The 24,418-nt window shown below is 38.7% G+C and overlaps 1 protein-coding gene across 13 annotated transcripts in view; it reads right to left on the bottom strand.

The window, feature by feature from the left end:
- IQSEC1 (IQ motif and Sec7 domain ArfGEF 1) overlaps positions 1–24,418 on the bottom strand; it is a 270,339-nt gene that overhangs the window by 25,732 nt on the left and 220,189 nt on the right. For all 13 annotated transcript variants that reach the window (XM_039349437.1, XM_039349429.1, XM_039349427.1 and 10 more), the window contains 3 exons: positions 8,925–9,086; positions 4,654–4,776; positions 1,013–1,179 (listed from right to left, as the gene is read on the bottom strand). In XM_039349437.1, coding sequence (XP_039205371.1) covers positions 1,013–1,179; positions 4,654–4,776; positions 8,925–9,086 — 452 coding nt within the window. The remainder of the gene's footprint in view (positions 1–1,012; positions 1,180–4,653; positions 4,777–8,924; positions 9,087–24,418) is intronic.

Here is a 24,418-nt window from a genome sequence, read left to right as displayed (position 1 = left end):
AGAGGGTAAAGAATTACTTTTGTTTCTACTCGTGAAGATTGGAAATCACTTCTTTAAATATTGCTCTGTTTTTCCTTATATTTTTCTCTTTCTTCCCTTTTCTCTCTTTTCTTGAACCTTCTCCTTTTTCTTTATTATTTTATCTTTTTGAGTTTACTTTATATAGTATTTTATTATTGCTTTTATGATTACTATTTACTAGTAAAACTAGCAATTACTATTAGTAAAATTTCATAATGTAACAATTATTTAAAAAATAAAAAAAATAAATCAGCTATATTAATGAATCTGGATCATTCCAAGAGAGATATCCATAGGCAAACTGGTATCCACATGCTATTCATTGTCACTTCCTGATTTAATTAAAGACAAGTATTTTTAAAGTCTGCCTTTGTAGTCCAAACAGAAGAACTTATTTATTTATGAATATATACCTGTATCTACATGCACACATATACACAGAGACACACTTTGTTCCTCACATAGATTCCCAAGCCACTTATAATGTCAAAAGAACAATCAAACCATTTGCAAATCATTGGATATACAATTATTACTATCTTGGGTTTAGACCTAGAAGGAACCCAAGTATAGTGCAGAATTTGAAATCATGAAATCTATCAATACTGTTCCTTAGCCTGCTGCCAGAAAAACAAAAGCAGGTGGACTAGTTCCTCCAAAGCCTCTGAAGTAGAATGGTTAAACTCTCAAAACTTTATTATTATAATTAAATTTATTTGCCGCCTATCTCTCCATGGAGCTACTCATTTAACAGTTGCAGTACTGGAGGGTAATATAATATACCCAGGTCTCTAGATAATGAGAAATCTGCAATAGAGGCAAATATCTGTAGCTTAGGTATAGACTGAGGGTGAAGGTTCATTTTCCGAGCTTCTGAGTTGGTTTCCGAACATTTCGTTACCTAGCCTGGTAACAAAATGTTTGGAAACCAACCCACAAACTCGGAGAATGAACCTCCACTGTCAATGATAAATCTCCATGTTATACCTACCTCTTAGATTTTTGACAAAATCTTCAAGCTTCATTTTACGTTCTGGTTTTACATTTGGACTATACATATCTGTGTTTAATAATATGATTGCAAAAGCTAGAATGAAGATGGTGTCAGGATTTCTGAACTGCCTTACAACTCCTGGATTGCAGATGCAGTATCTCTGGCTAGAAAAGACGTTTTAGAAAAATACTAGGTGAGATTCAAGGATAACTAGAAAAAAAACAATATATTCATATAGAAAGCTGAATTATATTCTTATCATTATTCACTTGGTATAAAAAGTAAAATAAAAAACAATATTTACTCTTTTATTCTATTCTCTTATCTAATAATAAGAATCTACACTGCAGAATACTAAAGTAAATACTTTCAATTTCTCAAACATCATATATTAGGTAAACGAATACAGATATATCAAAAGGACAACTGTATCATTTTATGCAATTAATTTTCTAAATTTGCACACTTCACCAACACAACTGAAGTTTAAACTTATGTCCTTTACACTAAGTGATTTGAAAACTATTGCAGACTATAGGCATAATATGACTGACATTTGTCAACTGGGTATATAATACTGATTTGAGTGAACTGAACAGCAGAATTCATAAAAATGTATTCTATGTTGCTTATAAAATATCCTTGCTTCAGAGCAAACTTACAGAGGCTAAGTGAGTCATCAAAAAAGTGTAACTATTGGGACTTCCGGTTCCGGTACGTGGCGACACCAGTCGCATCTTGGGGACTTGTCTCCAGTCCAGCTGGGTTTTCTGCGTCGGTAGACCCCCTAGTGGGTCGAAAGTCGCCCTGGAGGGGTGACCACTGAGAAGGAGACTTGCTGGTGACTGTGGGAGAGTGGCAGCTTCTCCCGCGGCCCCAACTATTTCCTTAGGGCCGATGGAGCAAGATGGCCGATTATCCTGCTGCACCAGCCGAAGTCACAATTAAAGCTAAGCGATCTTAGACCCATCATGGAGGAGCCGAGTGAGACCCTTTTTGCTCCTCTCTTTCCCCCACTTGTTTTTTTTTTGCTTGAAAAAACTTGGTTGGAATTATTTCCCTGTTTGGAAAAGGCAGCTTCTGTGTGCATGGGAAGAAAGGCGTTGAGAACAAAGAATTTTTAAAGGCTACACTCTATTTTCAGTCATTTTGGGATACAGGAAAAAATACTGTTTCGAATTGTATAAGTAGCTAATATTGGAAGATTATTTTTTCCCTACTCCTTCCTTTAAAACAGTGGTTCTCAACCTGTGGGTCGGGACCCCATTTGGGGTCGAATGACCATTTCACGGGGGTCGCCAAACAACGCAGTCCGCCATTTTTTTCCCCTTTTCCTTAGCTGTGCCACTCCCTTTTATTCTATTGACTTTTGAAAATCAATAGAATAGACTCTCTTGAATAGAGTCTAATTCTATTGGTTTTCAAAAGCCAATAGGAATTGTCCAGGCTGTCTCTGCCCTGCTGAGCCCGCCAAAAGTCCCATTCTGCAAACGGTGCTGCACCAGTTGAGTAGTCCTCGACTTACGACCGGTTGAGTAGTACTCAACTTATGACCGGTTGAGGCTCGCGGCATTAAAAAGATTGAGAACCACTGCTTTAAAAGATTGAAAAAAGGACAAAAAAATGGTGTCTGGAAAAGATTTTCTATTTACTGAGGACATCTAGTGGTGAAAAGTTAATATTGCAACTATTCTTTGGAGAGAAAGATTTGACCTTCAGATTATTCCTTGAAAAGATAAGCTGGTGCAGCTGTGGGAACTGAGGGGGTGGACATTGTTTAATTACAGCCCTCATTAAAAAATAATAATAAAGAAAGGATTTTTACTTTTAAAATGGAGAAACCCTACTCTCACTTAAACTGTAAGCTTATACTGGAAAAGATCTATGAGGTTTCTGAAGAAATACGTGCTATAAGGAAAGGGATTATTACAGAACGAAGAGTTCTACCCCAAACATTCAAACTGACTTTCAGACTACAACTGTTTATTCTACAAACCAAAACATACCAGAAGAGGAATTAAGGGAGATTAAAGAGGAATTTGTTACAAGGAAAGAGAATACCACAGAACTAAGAACCAGAGATTCTTCTTTAAACCTGAAAAGTGACTTTCAGACTACACCTGACTATTCTACACATCAAAATACACTAAAAGATGACTGTATTGAGGATACAGAAGAACTTATTTCACCCTACAAGCATCTTACTTATATTTTCAAGGATCAGAAAAAGCAAAGACTGAGATGTGAACCTTCAAAACAGTGAGGTTTCAAGAATAAGAGAAATGGAGCTCCAATGCAAAGGACAACAAGCTTATTATTGCCGCAAGTGGCATCACAAGCAATAAAGAGAGACTTTGGATGAAAGGGAAGTGTTGCTATGGAAACCTGTTTGGCAGAAAAAAAGCCTAGAATAAGACTGAAAAGAGAAATTTAAAGTTATATATATTGGATATAAGGCATTTTAGAACTATGGATTGATTTAAGGATTAAGTTCCTGAGTAGTTTATTTGTATGAAAATTATTATATAATGGAATGAATAAAAATGAAGAGATGTTCTAGTTTTGTTTGATAATATGGATATTATTAGGTTTGATAATTAATTGGACGAAATTAGAACGTTGTTTAACGGATTCAAATGATTTAAGGTTGATAGTATTTTGTTTAGCTAGATATGTATAGGATAGATTAATATTTTATCAATTGGGAGATATTAGTGGAAGAAGGAATAAACAAGATTTATGATGAAATTAAAGAATTAGGATATATCTGGAAGGGATACCTGAACTGATAATGTGTGTACTTACAGTTAAATTTGATTATGGTATTGTAATTGCATAAAACAGGTTTAGGATTAATAGTAAATTAAATTAGAAATAGACTATTTTAAATATATAAGCTATTTGAGGGAAATAGAGAGGGAATAATTGATGTATTGATTGAGTTACTGATGTATGTCTTGTTTTTGGATTTTTGATTACCCCAGCACCACGGTGTGTCTCAAGCACTTTGTATTAAGATCTAAAAAACCAATAATTTTTTTTTTAAAGTGTAACTGTTCATATAACACAGCACACCTATTATATATCATAGCCACAGGATTGCAAACTGGTTTTAGTGGTCATAGAAGCATTTTCCTTTCTCTGTTTAATGATGCCACTGATTTAACAACTATAAATCAATGCCCGAGGGTATATATATATTTATTTTAGAAACACTCGATGACTTTTACATTTCTTGTCACATCTCTATCAGGAAAAAGAACATTTGAATAGGTTTTAATGAGCGAATATCTTTGCTTGCTCCGCTAAGCTGAACTGCTTAATTCAAGGTTATTATAGTAACTGCATAAGTCAATGCATGTTAATTCGAGACTATATATTTAACTTCTTTTTAAAGGTTTAAACTGAAATAGTACCATTCTGTTGCTTCTGTTTAAAATAAATGACAAAAGAATAACCAAATTAAGCTACCAGAAATTACAATCTATATACATATACATAATTATATACATAATTTTATCTTAACAGATTATCTGAACAATCACTTTGCAATTTTTTTAAAAAGTAACTATATTCAACCACACTATTCCTGAGAGTTATACATTTTCAATCAGTTGCTGTAACTTGCTGTGTCATACCTAAAAGCTTCAATGAGTCGTTCTACTTTCTGAGCTTCTCCTTGGACACGGATATGAGCTTGAAATTTCCTGAGAGCTTCATCCAGTTCCATAGCTGAGAAGTCCATCTCATCCACAACGCAGCTAGAGCAAAGAAAGCATTAATTTATCTTGGTTTATCCTAACCGGGTTTTTTTTTTTTTTGGTAAATTTAACTGGTCTATAGGATAGGATAGGATAGGATAGGATAGGATAGGATAGAATAGGATAGGATAGGTTGGGTTGGGATGGGATCGGGTAGAGTAGAGTAGAGTAGTGTAGAGTAGAGTAGAGTAGAGTAGAATAGGATAGTTTATTGGTCACATAAAGAATTGCTATTTATATTGCCATTATATTTGTCACACAACATGTCAGCAACAAATTCAGAGACTTCTCTGACATGAGCTGATGTCACTGATATTCCTCTGGATTGACTGTTATTAGGTTTTTGTTTTAAATTTAAACAAAAAGGTAAGCAATTATAATAACAATGTTTAAAACTTGTATACCACATGTTTCCCAATGATTCTTGTAGGAACTGTACTGTCCTATTTCAGCCACTGGATAAGCAGAGCAGACATAGTTACAAAGTAATCAAAACTCTAGTCTAAAAGGGATGAGTCAAATTCCAAATCTGGACAAAGTTTAAATAGTCAGCTTATTCAAGAGAGTGGGTCTGATTAGTATACAAAATATGAATATTTCTAACATTGGCTTTATCTCAGACAGAAAGCCTTATATAAAAAGATTAACTTACAATAAAATTGGCACATATCTAACGCAGTTCAGAATGCAAGTCTATTCAGAACCAATAGTGTCTTCTGAGTAGATCAATACTCCTCAGTTAACTTTTTCTTATAAATCCTGCAGTTTTAAATGTGCAAATCTTTTGATTCTCTGCATGAGGATACCATTGTTCCTGCAGGGTTTGAGTCTAAATCAGCCTGCATTCACGAGGCCCAGTTTTTCCCTGATAAGTAATGTTTACCCTTATTCAATGTATTGTTGGTTTCCAAGGTCTCTCTGGGTTCATTTTCTTCTGACATGGAATTTTCCTAAAATGCTGTAATTTGTATGGACCCACAACCACGATAAGGCAAATGGGAACCAGTTTTTGAAGGAAAGGTGAAAACCTGCTTCTCCATCCATAACATGCCATTAAAGACACTCTCTGGATTGAATTTATCTTGATTATATCCTTAGCATGGTGGGGAGGTCAGCCATTAAACAATTAATGGAATGCCTGAACATCAAACTAATTTTTAATCTATTTCTGATTTACTATTTTGCAATTTAGTCATTGGAAAATTTCCCCCACAACCTAATTAGCTATGGTAGCAATACATAAAATAAATAGATGGTTAAATGAAAACTAAGCTAGGATGTAGCTATCATACTGCAACGAAACTTAGCCTTTTGAGTGGCATTTAATATCTAATTAATTTTGTTTTTTTAAAAAATTCTGACATTTACATGAAGGAAGAAAATATGAACCACTATAGTGTGTGAATATTTTTCTGCTTTCTTGCCCTATATAAAGTCCATAGCACAAAGTAACATGCTAAAATATAAGCTAATTAATACTGATTGATTTAAGTGCAGGTTGTGATGGCATATTTAATTTAATGTTTTGGCTGAATTCCAGTGCTGCTTTAAGTAACTCAATCTCTACTGCATGGCTTAAAAGAAGAATAAAGTAATCAATGTTTAATCCATAAAAGTTTGAATAACTAGAGCAACTATAAAGAAGTGGCATAAGAAATAACTTTCCTAATTTTATGCAGAATATAAAAAGGTATCAGTATTTTTAGGTAGTCCAATTCCTATACAAAATATTTTATCTGATAGTTTTAAATAAGTTTTTCCATCAGCATTTGAAACTACAGGCTACTGTTATAAATATAGAGCTTTGGAATAGAACTGAACTGAAATGTAGCTTTTTTTCAGGAAAGATTAAAGATCAGGGAAAATATTTTTTAAGTACGGTTTGCTTCAGTATTCAGATGAATATGAATATGAAACAAATAGGACATATCAGTCCAGGAAGAGCTCACAAGGGACTTGCATATAATATAAATTATGTTTCCCAATTACTGCATAAAAAGCTAGTCTACTTAATTCAGCTCAGATGACTAGAGACACTTCCATGCAACATTCTTGGCAAAAGTATGCAAGTGAGTTCATCACTGTCATCTCCTGGAATGGTTTTAGATTTTCCAGTTTACCCTACTATGGTGTTTATTAGTGGTCTCCGATCAGTGAATCAATTATATTTGACTATTCTTAGCTTCATAGTCCAGAAAATCATCTCATGGAGGCAAACTACTATATTGTATACTTCTAAGATTTCAGATGACAATGAAGAGGCTCAATAGCTACACAAAAAAGCACAAGAAACGACATATTGCCTGCTCATATCCCTTCAACACCAAATGAACTTTTATTTTCCACAGTGATGCTTCATTAAGTATTTGGCATATTCTTTCAGTCCTACTGGACTTGTCTGTTCTTGTGAAGCTTATCTATTTCTGGCTCTGTGTTAATGTATTTGAAACTAAGGCAAAGCTGGCTCTTTCCTTTGAATCACTGTAATTCCACAAAACTTATAGGTGTTTTTCCACTGATGGGGATTCTTACTTTATATCACAGGTCTTCAAACTTGGCCCTTTTATGACTTTTGGACTTCAACTCCCAGAATTCCTCAGCCAGACTCAAGGAATCAGTATTATCTATTCTCAACAAGGAATAGGTTTTAAGTGTCTTAAAATCTGGTGCTTATCTACAATCATTGTTTAGAATGCAGCTTCTCCTATTCCATTTCCATAACAGATTGTAGCTCCTGGAAAAACATCTGGCTGCAAAAGGGCTGGCATGATATAATTTAATTTTTGCTGTTTCTGAGGCACTCTTTCATGCCAGAATTGCTTTGCAGCCAATTAATCTTCTCTTAAACACACCACTCAGGTTTGTTTTTTTTAACAACCTGGTAAATGAATATATTTAATGAATATATTTATTGAAAGGTGGAGGGGATATATGTTAGAATGGCACGTGCACGCGCACTTTAATGTTGTTACAGATCAGGAGCTCCTTGGAAAAGGGCACTGACCGAATGTTCTTTGCACTTTCCCACCGATCAACAGGATGGAGGACTGTCTGATTCATGGCGCTGTTAGCATTTTGAGACTGGCAGCAAATATCATTGATTAGCTCCAATCATTAGATAAGGCACTGTTCACTTATATAATCATTTTTCTAAAGAAAAACCTTATGTTGCTTTAAAAAACAACAAATGCACCATTTGCAACTGAATGAACCTGTGCCTATTTATTTTAAATAATCATAAATTTGGCTCAAAGGCTGATGGAGTTAGCAGAGATGCTTTAATTAAAGAAAAAAATACAATTAACTTTATTTTTAGTTGGAAACACTTCTGTATTTTGGGCTTGAGGCAGAAAAAAAATGAAACTTTAATTTGGGTTTTGCTGATAAGACAGGTTGTTGTTATAGTGGCTAGTATATATTACTATGTGAAAATAAAAATTGAAGTTGCATGTTATTACCTTATTCTATGGTGCTAAAAAGAGCTGTAAGTGAATGCTTTTCTTTTTCTTTCCTCTTTTACCCTACATTGCTTCCTCTTCTCTTTTTCCTCCCCTACTTTCCCATTATTTTCATTTTTCTTTGTATTTCATATTTCAATAAACTAATAAAATTTGTAAAAAATAATTATAAAGTACAAAATAGCAAAAAAACAAACCCTTTCTATACCTTTATCTGCATTAGTCCTGCTGAGTGGCATGCATGGATGTGATAGTAAATGGAACAATTTCTTCACTTTGATTGTATTTATTTTATTAATAATATTTTTATAAATTTATAAACTGCCAATCTCATTGTCTAAGTGATTTAGAGCCGGGTCTCCAACCTGTGGGCCACAGCCCACTACCGGGCCCTGGCCGTTTGGCCACTGGGCTAGCATGGCCCACCCCAAGCATCCTGCCGGCGCTAGCATTGCCCTGCCCCTGAGTGGGACAGTACATGAAACCATGTTCCCTCTGATCTGCAAAAAAATTCTCTCCATGGAACCGGTCCCTGGTGCTCAAAAGGTTGGGGACCTCTGATTTAGAGATTTATACATAAAAGAAGAAAAATTACTTTTGACTTAAACAAAAGATACTCAGCATCACCTTTTTTCTTTTAATGTAGCACATACTTAAATGTGTAACAAAAGTTTTATATATGTTACTTACTCTAAAACATCCCTGTTAAACTGCTTTTGTCGATTTCCCAAGAACTCTCCAATCATTTGTCTGCTGAGACCTTTTCTCTGTAACAGGAAATGGGCAACTCCAACAGGCGTATCTGGCACAAAGCCTCTGTCGATCAAGTACTGGATTCCTTTTTCTGGTTTTCTAAAGGAAAAAAACACAAATACAAGATTCCGTGTTTTACAGGCTCTGGGTTGTCCTAAAAGGCTTATAATCCAAACATTTCTGTTTAAACCTGTACATTGAAAGATTTTTTTTACTTTTTATTTGAGCTAAGCTGAAGAAATGCAGAGATTGGGTAGAGGCAAAAAATTAAACAGAACTTAGCGTTCATTATCCACATTCAGCTTTTACTGTAAATCAGAACATCTCACTCATCTTATACATAAACAAATGCAACAACTTCAACTTACATAGCCATATTCTGCCAACCTCATGGATTTTTGCAATAGTCAAAGGAAAGGTGATAATTATCTCTTACGTTGTGCAAGCCAACTCATACAATGTGAAAACTCTTTTGAATACTGAATACATTAAGTTTTCAAAATTGTTTTGAGCTTGAAGTTTTCTGCATTTTTTCTATTTGGAAACTAGACAACTAAAGTCAAATGAATATTCTAGCAAAAATAATTCTTCCATTGGGATTTCAATTTGTCTGAAAAGCGCATAGTAGGCTTTAAAGGGTATTTGTGTTATCAATTATCTGGTATGATACATTAAGACATGCTTCACCTTGAAATTATCATAATAACTTCAACAATCAACATTATATCATAAAAGCTCATGTAAATTTGCAAAATTCTGAGAAATTCATATCCCCTAAAATATATAAAAACCATTAATTCTAATTGTTTACATCTCATCTGTACATCAATATTTAATTAACATGAGTAATTCAATCAAAAATCTGTTTTGTACATAAGCAACAATTACAACAATAAAGAACAAGAAACACTTTTGTATAATACTTTACCACAAAGTAAACATTTTAAATGTTTCCTTATCTATATATCTTTATTAATTAAAAAATAAAAAGTTGAAATAAACAAATAAAAATCTGAAAAAAGAAAAAGCTCAGGAAAGTAAAAGGATGAAAGTGCAAGACAGAAAGAAGGAAAGAAAAATGACTTCTGACTTTCTTTAGTACCAATGTAGGTTAAAAAAAGACATGTAAATCAAGCACTAAGATTCATTTACATTGTTTCCATTATCCCACATGTCTACTGATCAAATCCCCAAATCAACTTTTCATTCCTTTCAGCTTCTGACAAAAAATTCAAAAATGGTTTTCAAGTAGAAATAAAATTTGTCAAAGTCTTCTCTTTCATCAAACTGTCAATTTCACCATCTCCTCCAATTCTACCAGTTTCACCATTCATTCATCCATTGTAGGTATTTGTAAGTCTTCCATCTTTGACCATATGAATGTCTTGCTGTTGTTATAATATATAAAAACAAAGTTCTGTAAGAAGTTTCCATTTGTATGTCCATTAAGCCCAAAAGAAAGGCCCTTGATTTCAATTGTATATTAACTTTTAAAATTTTCTGCATCAAAATACATATTTGGTCCCAATATTTCTAGCTTTGTGGCAAGTGCACCAAAGAGGAAAATAATCACTTCAGTTGCCTCAAGTCTGAGTACATTTCCAACAAATATTTTAAATTCCCTTACATATTTTTGACATTTTATTCGATGTCATGTATCGACAACGTATCATTTTATAAAAATTATCTTCAAAATTATAATTCAATATAAATTTCAACACTTTCTTCATGTATTATATTCCATTAGACCAACTTTGTATTATTTCTGAAATATTTTCGTGTATTTTATATACAATCTTTAACTTATTTGTCTTCTATTTCAATTTTTAACAAAGGCTTACACATCTGGGCAATAATATGATCATCATTTATACAGAGCTCTAGATCCAATTCAGTTTTACCTCTATTTTCTCTTTTAACACCCTTATGAATATAGACATACCCTTTATGTTAGAAACAGTGAACATGAAGAATTATCCAAAGAGAGATTCATATTCAGCTGATTTGAACTTAGATTTCTTCTATCAGTACGATCCTGTTATGTTTTGCAATATTATTTTTAGAATAGGATAATTTTTACTAGTATACCAAAATCCATCATCAGAAGGAATGGAAAAACAGTGTCCCAAGGAGAAAACAGACAGCAAAAGGTTCTGGCAGGGATTTGCCCTTGAAGAAACGATTGACTTTGGTTTTGATTAGTCTGCATATTAGTCACCACAAGAGACTGCAGAAGAAGATTATTCCATTATATAGCATGAATTATGCTTATTATTATCACACAGTATATGTGTACAATGTAAATTCAAAAAGTGGAAACATGACACTGTATTATGCGGCAATACAAAAAAAAAATCTGGATCTAATTAGAATGTACCTTAGGAACTGAAACAAAGGGATTCAAATAACAGCTTAGTGCTCATTTTTCCTTGCTTAAAACTGGATATCTTAAATAAAATGGAAGAATGTTCAATCTTCATGTTCAATATGATTATGAATCATCTAATCATAAATGGCTTGCTGCATGAATTTCTTACTTTTATGAAGAAATATATTTAATAGTAGCTGTGAATTGGGCAAAAGAGGATTTTAGCTGGTGAGCTGCAGCTTACGAAAGCTAATTTTTAATAAAATATATTAGTTGGAAACACTGCCACCAGTCTCCTGAGTTTTGACTATTATAAACTAACATAGGTCTCTTCCTACAATATTTGATTGGTGAGATGTTATTATTATGATCAGTATCACTGACAACACAATTAGTTATATCATTTTAAAATATATATTTTATAACATTCTTTTTTAATGTCTAAGTGTAAAACATTTGATTGAAAAGCTCTAAGGTTTCAAAATTTGGGGTAGTCTGCAAACAGTTAAATGTATCAGTATTTTATAATACTATTTTTAGAAAGTTTATCTTTTCCAAACACCACAAGATTAACAAATGTTACAAAGTAGCATGTGAATAAAAGATTAAGGAATATGGAAGAAATACTGAACTTTCCCAGAAAAACAGAAGGGAACAGACAAAAATCAAAGATTATATTTATTAGCATAATGTTAGTCTTTCAAAATAGTGATTAAATGCATTTGAACAGAAAATCAATTAATTGCTACAAGAAAAGGGAGAAGATCCACAGTCATAGTAGTTTGCTGGGTAAAAGTTTTAGTTATGTAAATGAGACACATGAAAGAAGATTAAAAAGGATAGATACATCTATAACAGAGGGCAAAGATTTTTTTCACAGTGTTATACACTTTGAAAATAATATATTATAGAAAAACAGTTTATGTGCAAAACCACCTAAGTAGTAGTTCTTGACAGGCTTATGCAAATAATATTGTGTATTATGCTATGTGATGAAGATAGCCTGGTCTGATTTCAAATGAAATAAAGAAGCAATATAATTCACATCAACATTTATAAGACAAAAAACACTTTTGATTTATGAAACGAAGATATGCAGATTGTGACAGATTATCATTCATATGATTTATTATCCCTTCTATTTTAAAGAGACACAGACAGAACATGATCTGCTAACCTTGTCATAACTGACCAACACAGGATCTAAAGACCATAATGCTGTTTTCCCCCCTAAAACTAACAGCTTTAAATGAAAAAAATAAGACCTTTTATCTACTTCTAGGTCACAGCAGGTGGTACCACCTAGTCCATACATATCTAACTCGCAACATCATGTGATGTCACACGACGTATTGGAGCTTTTCCCCCATTGCCGGCAATGGGGTGGGCACAGTTTCCTTGTGACGCGTCCGGCCTGTGGGCTGGCAATTTGATACTCCTGACCTAGTCAATCTTGGCTAGTCTAAAAAGTTAAACAAGGATGGAACAGGGGATGGGGTGGAAGTACCACAGCAAATTACTTCTATTTTGTGCAGTCAACATGTTACCAGGAATAGAGCATGACAAGGAATCATTACTTTTATCTAATGCTGCAAATAATATTGATCATGTGCCATTAACATATTGTAGACTCTTAGGGATCATATTGACAGTGTGATCATTCCTCTATTATGATCTGTCCCTAACTAGATCCTTCAGGTCTTCCAAAGGCACATCTATTGTAACTGAGTCTCTTCACTTCACTGTTGGTCATCCTCTTCTTCTCTTTCCTTCAACCTTTCCCACCATTAGAACCTTCCTCAGGGAGCTAGTCCCTTGCATAATGTAGGATAATTTGAACCTGGTCATTTCTGTAAGAATTCTTGTTGAATCATTTATGATCCATTGGTTTGTTTTCTTGTCTAAATATGGTATTCTCAGGATCCTTCTCCAACACCAAAGATCAAAAGTGTCAATATTCTTCCTATCTTGCCTCTTCGAAGTCCAACTTTCACTTCCATAACACTGTCACAGGAAATACCATGGCCTACACAATTCTGATATTTATAAAAGTACATCATGCATTTGAATATCTTTTTCAAGGTTTTCATGGCTGCTCTACCAAGTGTTAGTCTGCACTGTATTTCTTGATTGGTTGTTCTTTTACTGTTGATGGTCGATCCTAAAAGGCAGATTTTTTCCAGTTCAATGTTTTCATTTTCACTTCTAAGGCTGGTTAATCTTGTCATTAATTTGTTCATCTATATATTTAATTTTAGATCCATTTTTTCATTGTATGCCTTGATTTTTATTACTAGAACTTGCAGAATCTTTGAATTTTCAATAATCAAGGCAATGTCATCACTTTAGTGAGTATACAGTTTTATCTCATTCCTTTGCCAAGTCAGTCTTTTTCACCATGTTCTGGTTCTACTGCGACTGTCTGACCTTTATACAAGTTTCTGATGAGAATAATGAAATGTTCTGTGATTCCCATTTTTTCTGACCACTGAGTTGCAAATAATAAGGGTAGCTTATAAAATGGTAGGGAACCTCAGCAAAAAGCCATTTGTTGAGCCCCCTCCAGTGTCCATGAGCTGTGCTGGTTAGCAGCAGCAGTGAGCAGCTGGGAATCTAAACTTAATAGAGGCCTTGAAGTATTATAATTCCATGGCACTGTGAGATATTTAAAATAATAGTTTCTCAGCAGTCTTCTGGGGGTGTCATATGTTCAATGATAATCACACAGAAGAAAGGGAAAAGGTCCAAAGACTATTTGTACATCTTTTAAAACAGAATGGCAGGTATGTAGGTAGACTGTATTACACTTTCCTCCACTTGACAAAACAAGACTTTTTTTTTTAATCCTGAAATGCAAAGATGTTCAAAATCTGGAATAAGCAAGGTTTATAGATGAAACCAGTGGTGGGATTCAGCCAGTTCACACCACTTCAGCCGAACCAATAGCTAATTTTTTGTTGCCCAGGCCCAGAATGGACTTCCGGAAGCAGCCTCCACACAGAGAACTGGTTGTTCACATATTTGAATCCCACCACTGGATGAAATGAAGGAAAACCCTCTGCTTCTCAGTTGAAAATGTAGTCCATGCATTATTATTAAATCTTACTCAGCTGAAGATACCACTTTATTGAAGCAATATATAGCTCGGTCCAACATCAGTTCAGTCTCTCCCCTTTTCTTTTTGGGATGGGGATGTTAAATAAAAATTGATAAAGTCATAGTACTAGTAATCAACATTGTGCAGATAGTAATATTTCAATCATAATGGTATTTAGAACTCCCTAAAATTAAATAGTTCTAATAACATAAATAGTTTTATAAATTGCTAAAATTTTATAAAAATCATCAATTCTCACAAAGACTTGAACAAAAAAGCCAAAATCTTGTAGCAGGTTATGACACACTTGTATAAAATTGTGTGAGTTTTCTTGCCCAAGTGATTTCTAAGAAAGATTGCTTACATCTCATCAATATTTTCTCCAGGTTTCAGATAATTTGGAGGGAAATTTGAGTCATGTAAAAAGTTGCAGAAGGATTTATCTGGATTAGATTTTTCAGTGCATACAATAATACATAAACTGGTAACTACAGTACCAACCTGGTATGTTATTACTCTAATACAGACAACCACAAGCAGAATGTGACTATAACTCCTCTATCCCAGCAATGATATTGGAAGACACATTAGTTCTAGTACTAGAATTAATACTTAGCCATTATAACCAGCACTGTAAACAGCTATCTGAAGCTATGGATGATCTCCAGGTATATAAACTGCTTTATCAGAATGCCATTGCTAAAAAATTTGGAATACAAATTCATTTTTGGAGAGGGCCCAAGAGAGGGAAGATGGTGTTAAAATGTAATCCTTCTTTAAAGTATTTAAGTTCTATCAAGATCTGCATGGGCAAAGAAACCAAAGAGGATAATCACCACCCCCTTTTTACTATAATCAAATAGGAAGATTGACACCCCTGGTACATGGAACTGGTAAAAATCTGTTTCAGAGATTTGTAATCATGAGTTACTGTAATATTTAATATTTAAAGTTAGATAAACTGACACAACCAATTGCACAAAGCATTGCACAGTAAATAGTGTTTTGCACTTGGTGAGATGCATGTTTGAAGGCTATCATGGTTATCAACTGTTTACTCTGATTATACATATAGTGTTTTAGATTCAATATATTGATTATAATTCTCTTGTTTTTATTTGCTCTTTATCACATTGATACAATACTACTGTTTGCCTCTTGCTTTTTGTTTCTTATTTTTAAAGTGATTTTTTTAAATAACTGCCTCTATTTTTCCAAGGAAGCCCTACTAGGCTGAATTGCAAAGAATAAGAAATGCAATAACACATTATATGTGTTAATCTAACAATTGCATAACTGTGTCAACCATCAAGCTCCTTTCTGGTTAGCATTTCACAATCCTGGTCACTGATGAAGGCACTGAAATGATGACATTTTGCTGAATCGTAACCCAGATATCTCTTTGAGCAAATAATTTGCCTAAACTGTTTCATATGACAAAGGCATGGGCCTGATAGGCTAGGAATGATATAATAATTTCAGTTTCCAGGGTTTTCTCAATGAAATAGACTTTTTCAACATTTGGGAACATTTACATACTTTCTTTATATGATTATAAAAAGAACTTTCATTCTGGTACCCTTATCTTAAAAAAGAACCTGTCCTTCCATTCATCTGTAGCTTGAATCCATCCATGGCCTAAAAAAACCTTATTCCTTTTTATGATTTTTGATTATTTAAATGTAAAAGGAAGTATTGTTACTTATATTGCTGTTGTTGAGTAATATGTAAGGCACATATAAATGGGGCGTTGTCTTACCTGAACGCCTTTTCTCAGCAGGATGATGTAGAGTCCAATGGATGGGTTCTATGACAGCCTTCCTGCCCGGCAGACTGGGTAAAAACTTTGGCCACACCCCTTCCTTTGGGCGTGACCCCAGTTTTGACTTAGGCGAGAAACTTTGTTGGAATTAATACTGTAGCTCTTTTATCTTATACCTGCCTAGACCTAACCCCTGGGTGGGCTTGGACTCTACATCATCCTGCTGAGAAAAGGCGTTCAGGTAAGACAACGCCCCTTCTCCAGCAGGATGGCTGTAGAGTCCAATGGATAGGACATACCAAAGCCCTCATGTCCCCCTGGGAGGGAATGTCTAGGCTCCCGAATCCTGAGCAGATACGACTTGCTGTAGCACTCTTCTACCAAAGGCAGCATCCGCTGCGGCAAAGGAGTCTAAACGGTAATGCCGAATGAAGACAGAAGGCGAAGACCAAGTTGCGGCCTTGCAAATTTCTTCCACCGACGCTTGTGTCAGCCACGCCGCAGATGTGGCTGCGCTCCGTGTTGAATGGGCAGTCACATGTGTGGGTACTGGAAGTTCCTGCGAGACGTAGGCTTGGGCTATGCAGGCTCTGATTCACCTACCTATGGTAGAAGATGACACCTTCTTCCCCATAGTTGATGGTTGAAAGGAAACAAATAATGCTTCCGTCTTGCGGAAGGACGAAGTGCGTTTCACGTAGAAACACAGCGCTCTACGCACGTCCAACCTGTGCCATCTATGCTCTAGCCTATGTTTGGGTTTTGGGCAGAAATCAGGAAGAGTCAGTTCCTGAGATCTGTGGAAGATGCTGTTTACCTTCGGAATGAAAGCCGGATCTGGTCTAAGAACGACCTTGTCCTTGAAGAAGGTACAAAGATCCTCCCTTACTGACAGTGCCGCTAGTTCTGAAATTCTCCTTGCTGAGGTAATTGCCACAAAAAAGGCTACCTTCAGCGATAGGTGATGAAGAGAACATGATTCAAGAGGCTCAAAGGGTGCCGATGTCAAGGCCAGAAGAACTTTAGGCAAGTTCCAAGATGGGTACCTGTGTATGACTGGAGGTTTTGTGTTGGTCGCCCCTTTTAAAAAGGCGCTAATCGCTGGATGCTGTGCTAGGGAGGTTAAGTTGTCACAGGAGAGTACAGTTGAGAGGGCCGATACCTGTCTGCGAATAGTGCTGACTGATAGGCCCTTATTAAGACCCTCCAAGAGATAATCTAGGACATTGGGGATGGATCTAGGTGAAGAGGGACGCACCACCTGCAAAAACCTTTCCATGTAGCATCGTAAATCCTGTTAGTGGACGATCGTCGTGATGCTTATATGATCGATACCACCCCCTCCGAGTAGGATTGCTTGGCTAGGCTCTGCCGCTCAAATGCCAAACGGCTAGTTGTAGCCACTGGGGATCTGGGTGCAAAAACTTGCCCTGGCTGAGACTTACTCTGTCCGGGGGAATCCTCCATGGGGGTGATATCGAAAGGTCCACGAGGTCGGCAAACCACGGGCGCCGTGGCCAATGCCGGGCAATGCAGACTATCTCTGCGCCTTCCAGGATCAACTTGCGTATGGTCACCGGTATTAAGGGCAGCGGTGGAAATGCGTACAGGAGTTGCACCGGCCACCGACACCTGAGGGCGTCTGTTCCCTCCGCCCCCGGAGACGGGAACCTGGAGAAGAACCTGGGGAGTTGTGTGTTCTTGTGGTTGGCAAATAGGTCCAGATGCGGTTGTCCGAACCTCCGGGAGATCTCCTCGAACAGGGCCGGATCCAGACGCCATTCCGACTGATCCACCTTGGCTCTGCTCAGGGAGTCTGCCTGGGTATTTGTCTCCCCTGAGATGTGTTCCGCTCTGATGGAACTCACGTTGGTTTCTGCCCACCACGCCAGAGCTAATGCCTCCTTCATTAGTTCCGCTGATCGCGTTCCCCCCTCCTTGTTTACATGTGCCTTGGCTGCTACATTGTCTGTTAGTACGAGGACGTGTCTTCTTGTTACTAGGTGGGAGAAATGACGTAGAGCCAGGTGGATGGCCCGAAGCTCTAGCCAGTTGATGCTGTGTGAAAGGTCCTTCTGGTTCCACTGGCCCTGCGCTATCTGGGTTCCCAGATGGGCTCCCCATCCGAATAGGCTCGCGTCTGACGTGAGCGTGACCCTGTTCGGCTCCCTGAATATACTCCCCTTGAGTATCATGGGGGATATCCACCATTTCAGTGATCTCGTCACCTGTACTGGTATCAATACCTTCCTGTTGGAGGTACTGAGATTCCTCCTCTGGTAGGGTAGGAGGAACCACTGCAACTCCCTCAAGTGGAGTCTTGCCTATGGGACAATGCCCATGCAAGATATCATCATTCCCAGGAGTTTCGAGAGCTGTATCAAGGGCACTCTCCTGATTCTCTGAATTTGGTGAATTAGCTTGGAAATGCTGGTCTGCCGCTCCTGGGAAAGGTATACCCTGCACTGCGCCGAGTCTATCACTGCGCCTAGGTGCTGCAGTCTCCTTGAGGGAGTGAGGTGGCTCTTGTCTATATTGACCGAGAATCCATGTCCTTGTAGGGTTCGGATTGTGGTCTGGAGATCTGCCTTTGCTTGCTCCTGCGATCTGGACTGAATCAAGATGTCGTCCAGATAAAACTGTACGCGTACCGGCATCAGCCTGAGATGGGCCGCTATTACCGCTAGGATCTTGGTAAATACCCTTGGGGCTGAGGACAGCCCGAAGGGTAGGGCCCTGTATTGGTAATGCCTGCCCGCGTACGTAAATCTGAGGAATTTCCGGTAACTGGGGTGGATGGGGATATGCAGGTACGCCTCCGTGAGATCTATTGAGGACAGGAGGTCGCCCTTCCTGACGCTGGCTAGGATGGATTTCAAGGACTGCATCTTGAACCTCCTGTAATTTACATAATAATTCAGGCCCTTCAGGTCCAATATTGCCCTCCACCCTTCGGATGTCTTCGGGATCACAAAGAGGATGGAATAGAATCCTCTTCCCTCTTCTCCTTTTGGTACCCTCTCTATGGCTTGGATTGACAGGAGGTGAGCTATGGCCGAGGTTACCGACCTTGCCTTGTGTACCTTTCTGGAGATGGGACATCTGATGAACCGGGGAGAGCAAAAGTCTAAGGTCAGGCCATGTCTGATCGTCTCCAAGACCCAGGCGTCGGTAGTGGTCTGCTCCCAGACCTCGATGAAATTCCCTAACCGACTCCCTATGGATGTGTCCTGTCTGGCGTCACTTGGTGCGCTTAAAGGATCTGCCTCCCGATCCCCTGTATGGGCGTCTGGACTGGAACTGGCCTCTGGCTCCCGTGTTTTGGCGATCCTGGGGCCGATCCTGCCTCGGGTAGAAGGATCGTGAGCCTCTGGGCCAGTCCCAGGATTGCCCTGACCAAAAGGGCTGTCTCCAGTCCCAGGGGCTTCCTGGACGGAAGCCCTGCCTCCGGAACTCCTGATTGCCTCTCCTATCTAACTTCTTTGATGGGTGTACTAGGATCTTTCTCTTATCTCTGCCTTCACTGACATGTGGGTCCAGTATGGATCCAAATAAGAATGCTCCACTGTATTTGGACGTTGAGAGACGCCACTTGGACCTCAGGTCTGTCTTCCAATTTTTGAGCCACAGTAGTCTACGCGAGGCCACTGTGGCCGCGATGGATCTTGCCGCGTACTTTGTTGCGTACAGTGAAGCGTCAGCCATGAATTGAGAGGCCGCGAGGATCTTGGCCAAGGTTTGGTGTATTCTGACCTGATCTGGAGGCACCGTGTTTTGCAGTTCCCTCAACCACATAATACAGGCCCTCGCGAAGAATGATGATGAAGTAGCTGCTTTGGCCGCCCAGGCTGCGGCCATGTGGGAACGACAGAGGGAGTGTTCAAATTTCTTTTCCTCAGGTTTCAAGGCCTCCGCCATGTCTCCTGGAATTGCGGAGGTAGAAAATAATGAGATCAAAGGGTTATCTACTGTAGGAACCTCTAACATGTTCAAGAAGGAGGGAGAGAGATTGAAAAGCTTTCTTTCCACGCTATTGGGTGCCAGTGGGCTTGCAAGGGAAGACCATTGTTCCTCTACCGTGGTCAGGAAGACCTCCGGACATGGAATGTACTTGTCCTGTGGGACTTTTTTTGGCAAATAGAGGGTTGGCCTCCTTGCTTGTAGAAGGCTTCTCTTCCTGTACTGATGTCAGGCTGACCGTAGAGACTGCCTTTACCAGAAGTGACTTGAGGAGCACTGGATCAAAGAGGCCAGAGCTCGTCGCCTGCTCGGGTGCGGTGCCCTCATCCTACGAAAGGGGCATGTCTGACATATCCAGGTCTAATGAGTCATCCTCTCCTATTTGAGAGGAAGTCTCAGAAATGTTAGTAGGGGCGGCCTACTTCGTCCCTTATGGGGTGTGTGAAAGGCTACTTGCCCCTTAGAAGCCATGAACTGGGAAAAGGCATCCTGCATGAATGCCTTAAATTGTGCCGACCATATGTCCTCCTGCGCTCTGTCACTGGACGTTGCAGCAGTGGGAGTGTGGTCAGGTGAAGATGCTGGTGAGGAGGGATTGGAGGAATCTAACTGTTCAGTTTCCCCAGGAGGAGACCAAGTTTTGAGAACTTCCTGGGCAGTAGGTTCTGAGATGGGTGCCACCAATGGGACAGGGGAAACCATGCTTGTCCCATTGGAACTGGTCCTCTGTGCCCTGGTAAATTGTCGTTCTAGAGCCAAATGTCTCCTCAGAGCCTCTCGCTCAGCCGTTTTAGATTGTCCCTTTTGAGTAAGGTGCTTTGTTTTAGCCTTCTTCTTCCCCCCCACCTCTGGCTCAGAGGATCTGCGCTTTTGCTGCTGTTGTGGGGGGGACAATTGAGGGACCTGTGTGGCTGAATACGAGACATTGTCTGCCATTGTGCCAGGTACCCCGAGTAGGCAATACCTGGAGTGGGGAATTAGGTTACGCAGATCAGTCGCAGATAATTGGGACTGAAAGTCCTCCTCTGCACAGACAAACAATGGCCGGACAGACGGGATCCTTTGGGCAAGAGGATCCTGTAAGGCGGTGACTAAAGGTCACAATAGGAACAGTTAGATAAAAATTATTCCTCCTCACCTCCTCACTTAGGTCCAGACTCAATGTAGTCAATATATTTCTCCCCAATCTGTGGCTGTGGCAACAGACCACGATCAGAACTGATGGCAGTTCGTCTTTTTCTCCCCTCTTCCTTCCTCTTGCCACAATGTATTAAGGGTAACCTCCGTCAGGCAAATTGCACAAAGGATTTCTTCTTTATAGGCAAGGGAAACAGCTCCGGATGGTAGGCCCACCCACAAAGGAAAAAACGGCGGGTTAATCCGCTCGTTTAAAATGGCGAATGGGAGGAAGCCACGCCTCCCAATAGTAGCCGGTGGAAGCCACGAGGCTCAAACAATGGCGGATCCTAACTGCCGCTCTGAACTCCTTACTATCCAGCAAGAAGGTAAATTGCCGGTTTAAGTTGCTCTTTTGGCCTTAAGGGGGCTGCGCCTCTCCGCTGAGGAGAAGAACGGCGCTGCGGCTCTGCCGGCCGGTCAGGACGTGCTTCTCGCGCCGCTCAGCTGTTTAATGCCGAGCGGCGCCGCGGCTCTGTTGGTCGCTGGGGCTGTTATTTCCCACGCCGCTCAGCTGTTTAGCGCCGAGCGGCGCCTCGGCTCTGCCGGCCGAACGGAGTGGAGTTCCCCGCGCCAATCAGCTGTTTGGCGGGCCGGGGATCGGCGAGCGATCCGGTGTGGAGGTCCCCGCGCCAAACAGCTGTTTGGCGGGCCGGAGATCGGCGAACGATCCGGTGACCGGCCCGAGCCCCCCTGGCTAGCCGCCCTGAGGATACTCTCACCACTCCGACGATCCTGATGGGTGTCCGGTAATGGCTCCGAGTCAGCTGCCAGTAATCCTTGCTTGCTAATTCAGAATCTGGAAGAGGAGATTTTGTCTCTTTTTGGGGTGAAATTCTTTCTTTTCTAAGAGCTGATTCTCGCACTTCTACCAGGCTTCGAGACTGAGTCAAAACTGGGGTCACGCCCAAAGGAAGGGGTGTGGCCAAAGTTTTTACCCAGTCTGCCGGGCAGGAAGGCTGTCATAGAACCCATTCATTGGACTCTACAGCCATCCTGCTGGAGAAAAGACAATTTTATTTATTTATTTGGCTTACATGTTATGATGGAGAAGACAGCTTGATGCAGAATTCAAGCCACCAATATCTCCCTGGAGTAAGAAAAAAATCTTCAGGGAGCCCATAGGACCCTGTACAGCTACTCCTCAAGAGTAAACTGCAGGAATTGCTGTTTTACATTATCTTAAGGGTTGAATGATTGGGAGTTAGGAGGGGTGAAAGTGGACCCATCTTTGTTCAGTCATCAATGCATACTTTTTTAGGGACATTAAACAGCTATGTTTTAATACTTTGGATTTCTGCTTTTTTTGATTCGTTTAGAAAAATTAAGATCTTTCAGAACAGCAAGTTATACTGCACTTACTAGTTGTTGCCTTCTCCTTAGAGAAAGAATGTTTAATATGGTTTTAAACACATTTGAAAAAATATTACCGTACTTTCTGTATTAAACAGCAAAAGGGTGCTTAGAATATAGATTTCAGAAATGAAAGAAGAACAAGATATTCTGGATAAGTTTAAAATTAATCTGAATGTGTATATAAACCAGGACTAGGGGGGACATACAGCAGTGTTCCAATATCTCAGGGGCTGCCACAAAGAAGAGGGAGTCAAGCTATTCTCCAAAGCACCTGAAGGCAGGACAAGAAGCAACGGATGGAAACTAATCAAGGATAGAACTAAGGAGAAACTTCCTGACAGTGAGAACAATTAACCAGTGGAACAACCTGCCTCCAGAAATTGTGAATGCTCCAACACTGGAAGTTTTTAAGAAGAGACTGGACAGCTATTTATCTGAAATGGTATAGGTTTCCTGCCTGAGCAGGGGGTTGGACTAGAAGACCTCCAAGGTTCCTTCCGATTCTATTATTATTATTGTTAATGTTAAATGTGGCAAGTAATGAGAAGGATGCAGAAAATGTACTGGACTTTCAAATGTTTAAAGGAGATATATAACTATCAAACCAGAAAAGAGTTATTATCAGTAATTTTCTTTATTGGAAATCTGCTAAAGTTTTCAAGAAATTTTTGAGAAGTTCACAAAAAAAAGAGAACAAATGCATCTTACTGAATCTATAAAACAGACTTGCTAAATTCTATTTGGGGTGGTGGTGGTGGGGAGGATTAAAGAATGCCAGGAAATAGGGATGTCTGGATGTCTGTATTTGTCATAGATTTTAATGAAATTGTTAGCTTGGCTTTTGGGATAATATACGTTATTCAAGAATAATTAAGTGAAAAACAATAAAAATGCTTTATATTAACTGTAAGGATGTATAAGTAAATAAAAACCCACCCACCCCAAAACACAAGTAAATTTATAATGAATTCTAATTAATTTAGTCTTTAAAATATCTATTGTCCAGACTACTAAAAAATCTGTATAGTATTTCAGAAATAATGAGGAAAAGGTACTTCAGAATCTGGAGAAACATACATGCAGAATGTGTTGATGATCATTTAAAATACTTGAATTTTGTTCAAGGATCACATGCTCTAAGAACAGCTTTACCATTTTGGAAAAGATACTGCTACTTTAAAGAGTTAAGACACAGGTACTACATCTGTGCTCTACATGCTCTAAAGCAGGGGTGTCAAACTACCGGCCCGCGAGCCAGATGTGTCACGCTAAAACTGTGCCTATCCCATTGCCGGCAATGAGGAAAAAATTGCGATAGGGAAAAATTGTGATATGTTGTAACACATCACATGACATTGAGAGTTTGACACCCATGCTCTAAAGAACATTTTTTTGGATTTTTTTTGTATCTGAAGCACTGCATAGCTTTACATTGAAAGAGGCAATATTGGAACACACAGGAACAAAAATATTCAGCTCAAGATGAACAGATTATAACATCTCAAATTTATAACCATTTTAATCAAGGTCAAAGTTGTTTAAAGCTTTAGCTGATCAATTTATGAACAAAAATAGTATAATGGAGGGTTTAAACATATGTACACTCATATATATAGCTGTATAGAACAGTGGTTCTCAACCTTTTTAATGCCGCGACCCCAACCGGTCGTCCAACCGGTCGTAAGGCAAGGACTACCCAACCGGTCGTAAGT

Source organism: Crotalus tigris, unplaced genomic scaffold (genome assembly GCF_016545835.1).
Source record: "Crotalus tigris isolate CLP2741 ecotype Arizona unplaced genomic scaffold, ASM1654583v1 scf7180000018275.596634, whole genome shotgun sequence".
In the NCBI taxonomy this organism is placed as follows: Eukaryota; Metazoa; Chordata; class Lepidosauria; order Squamata; family Viperidae; genus Crotalus; species Crotalus tigris.
Note: the sequence above shows the minus strand (reverse complement) of the source record. Positions and strands in the feature narration are given on the sequence as shown.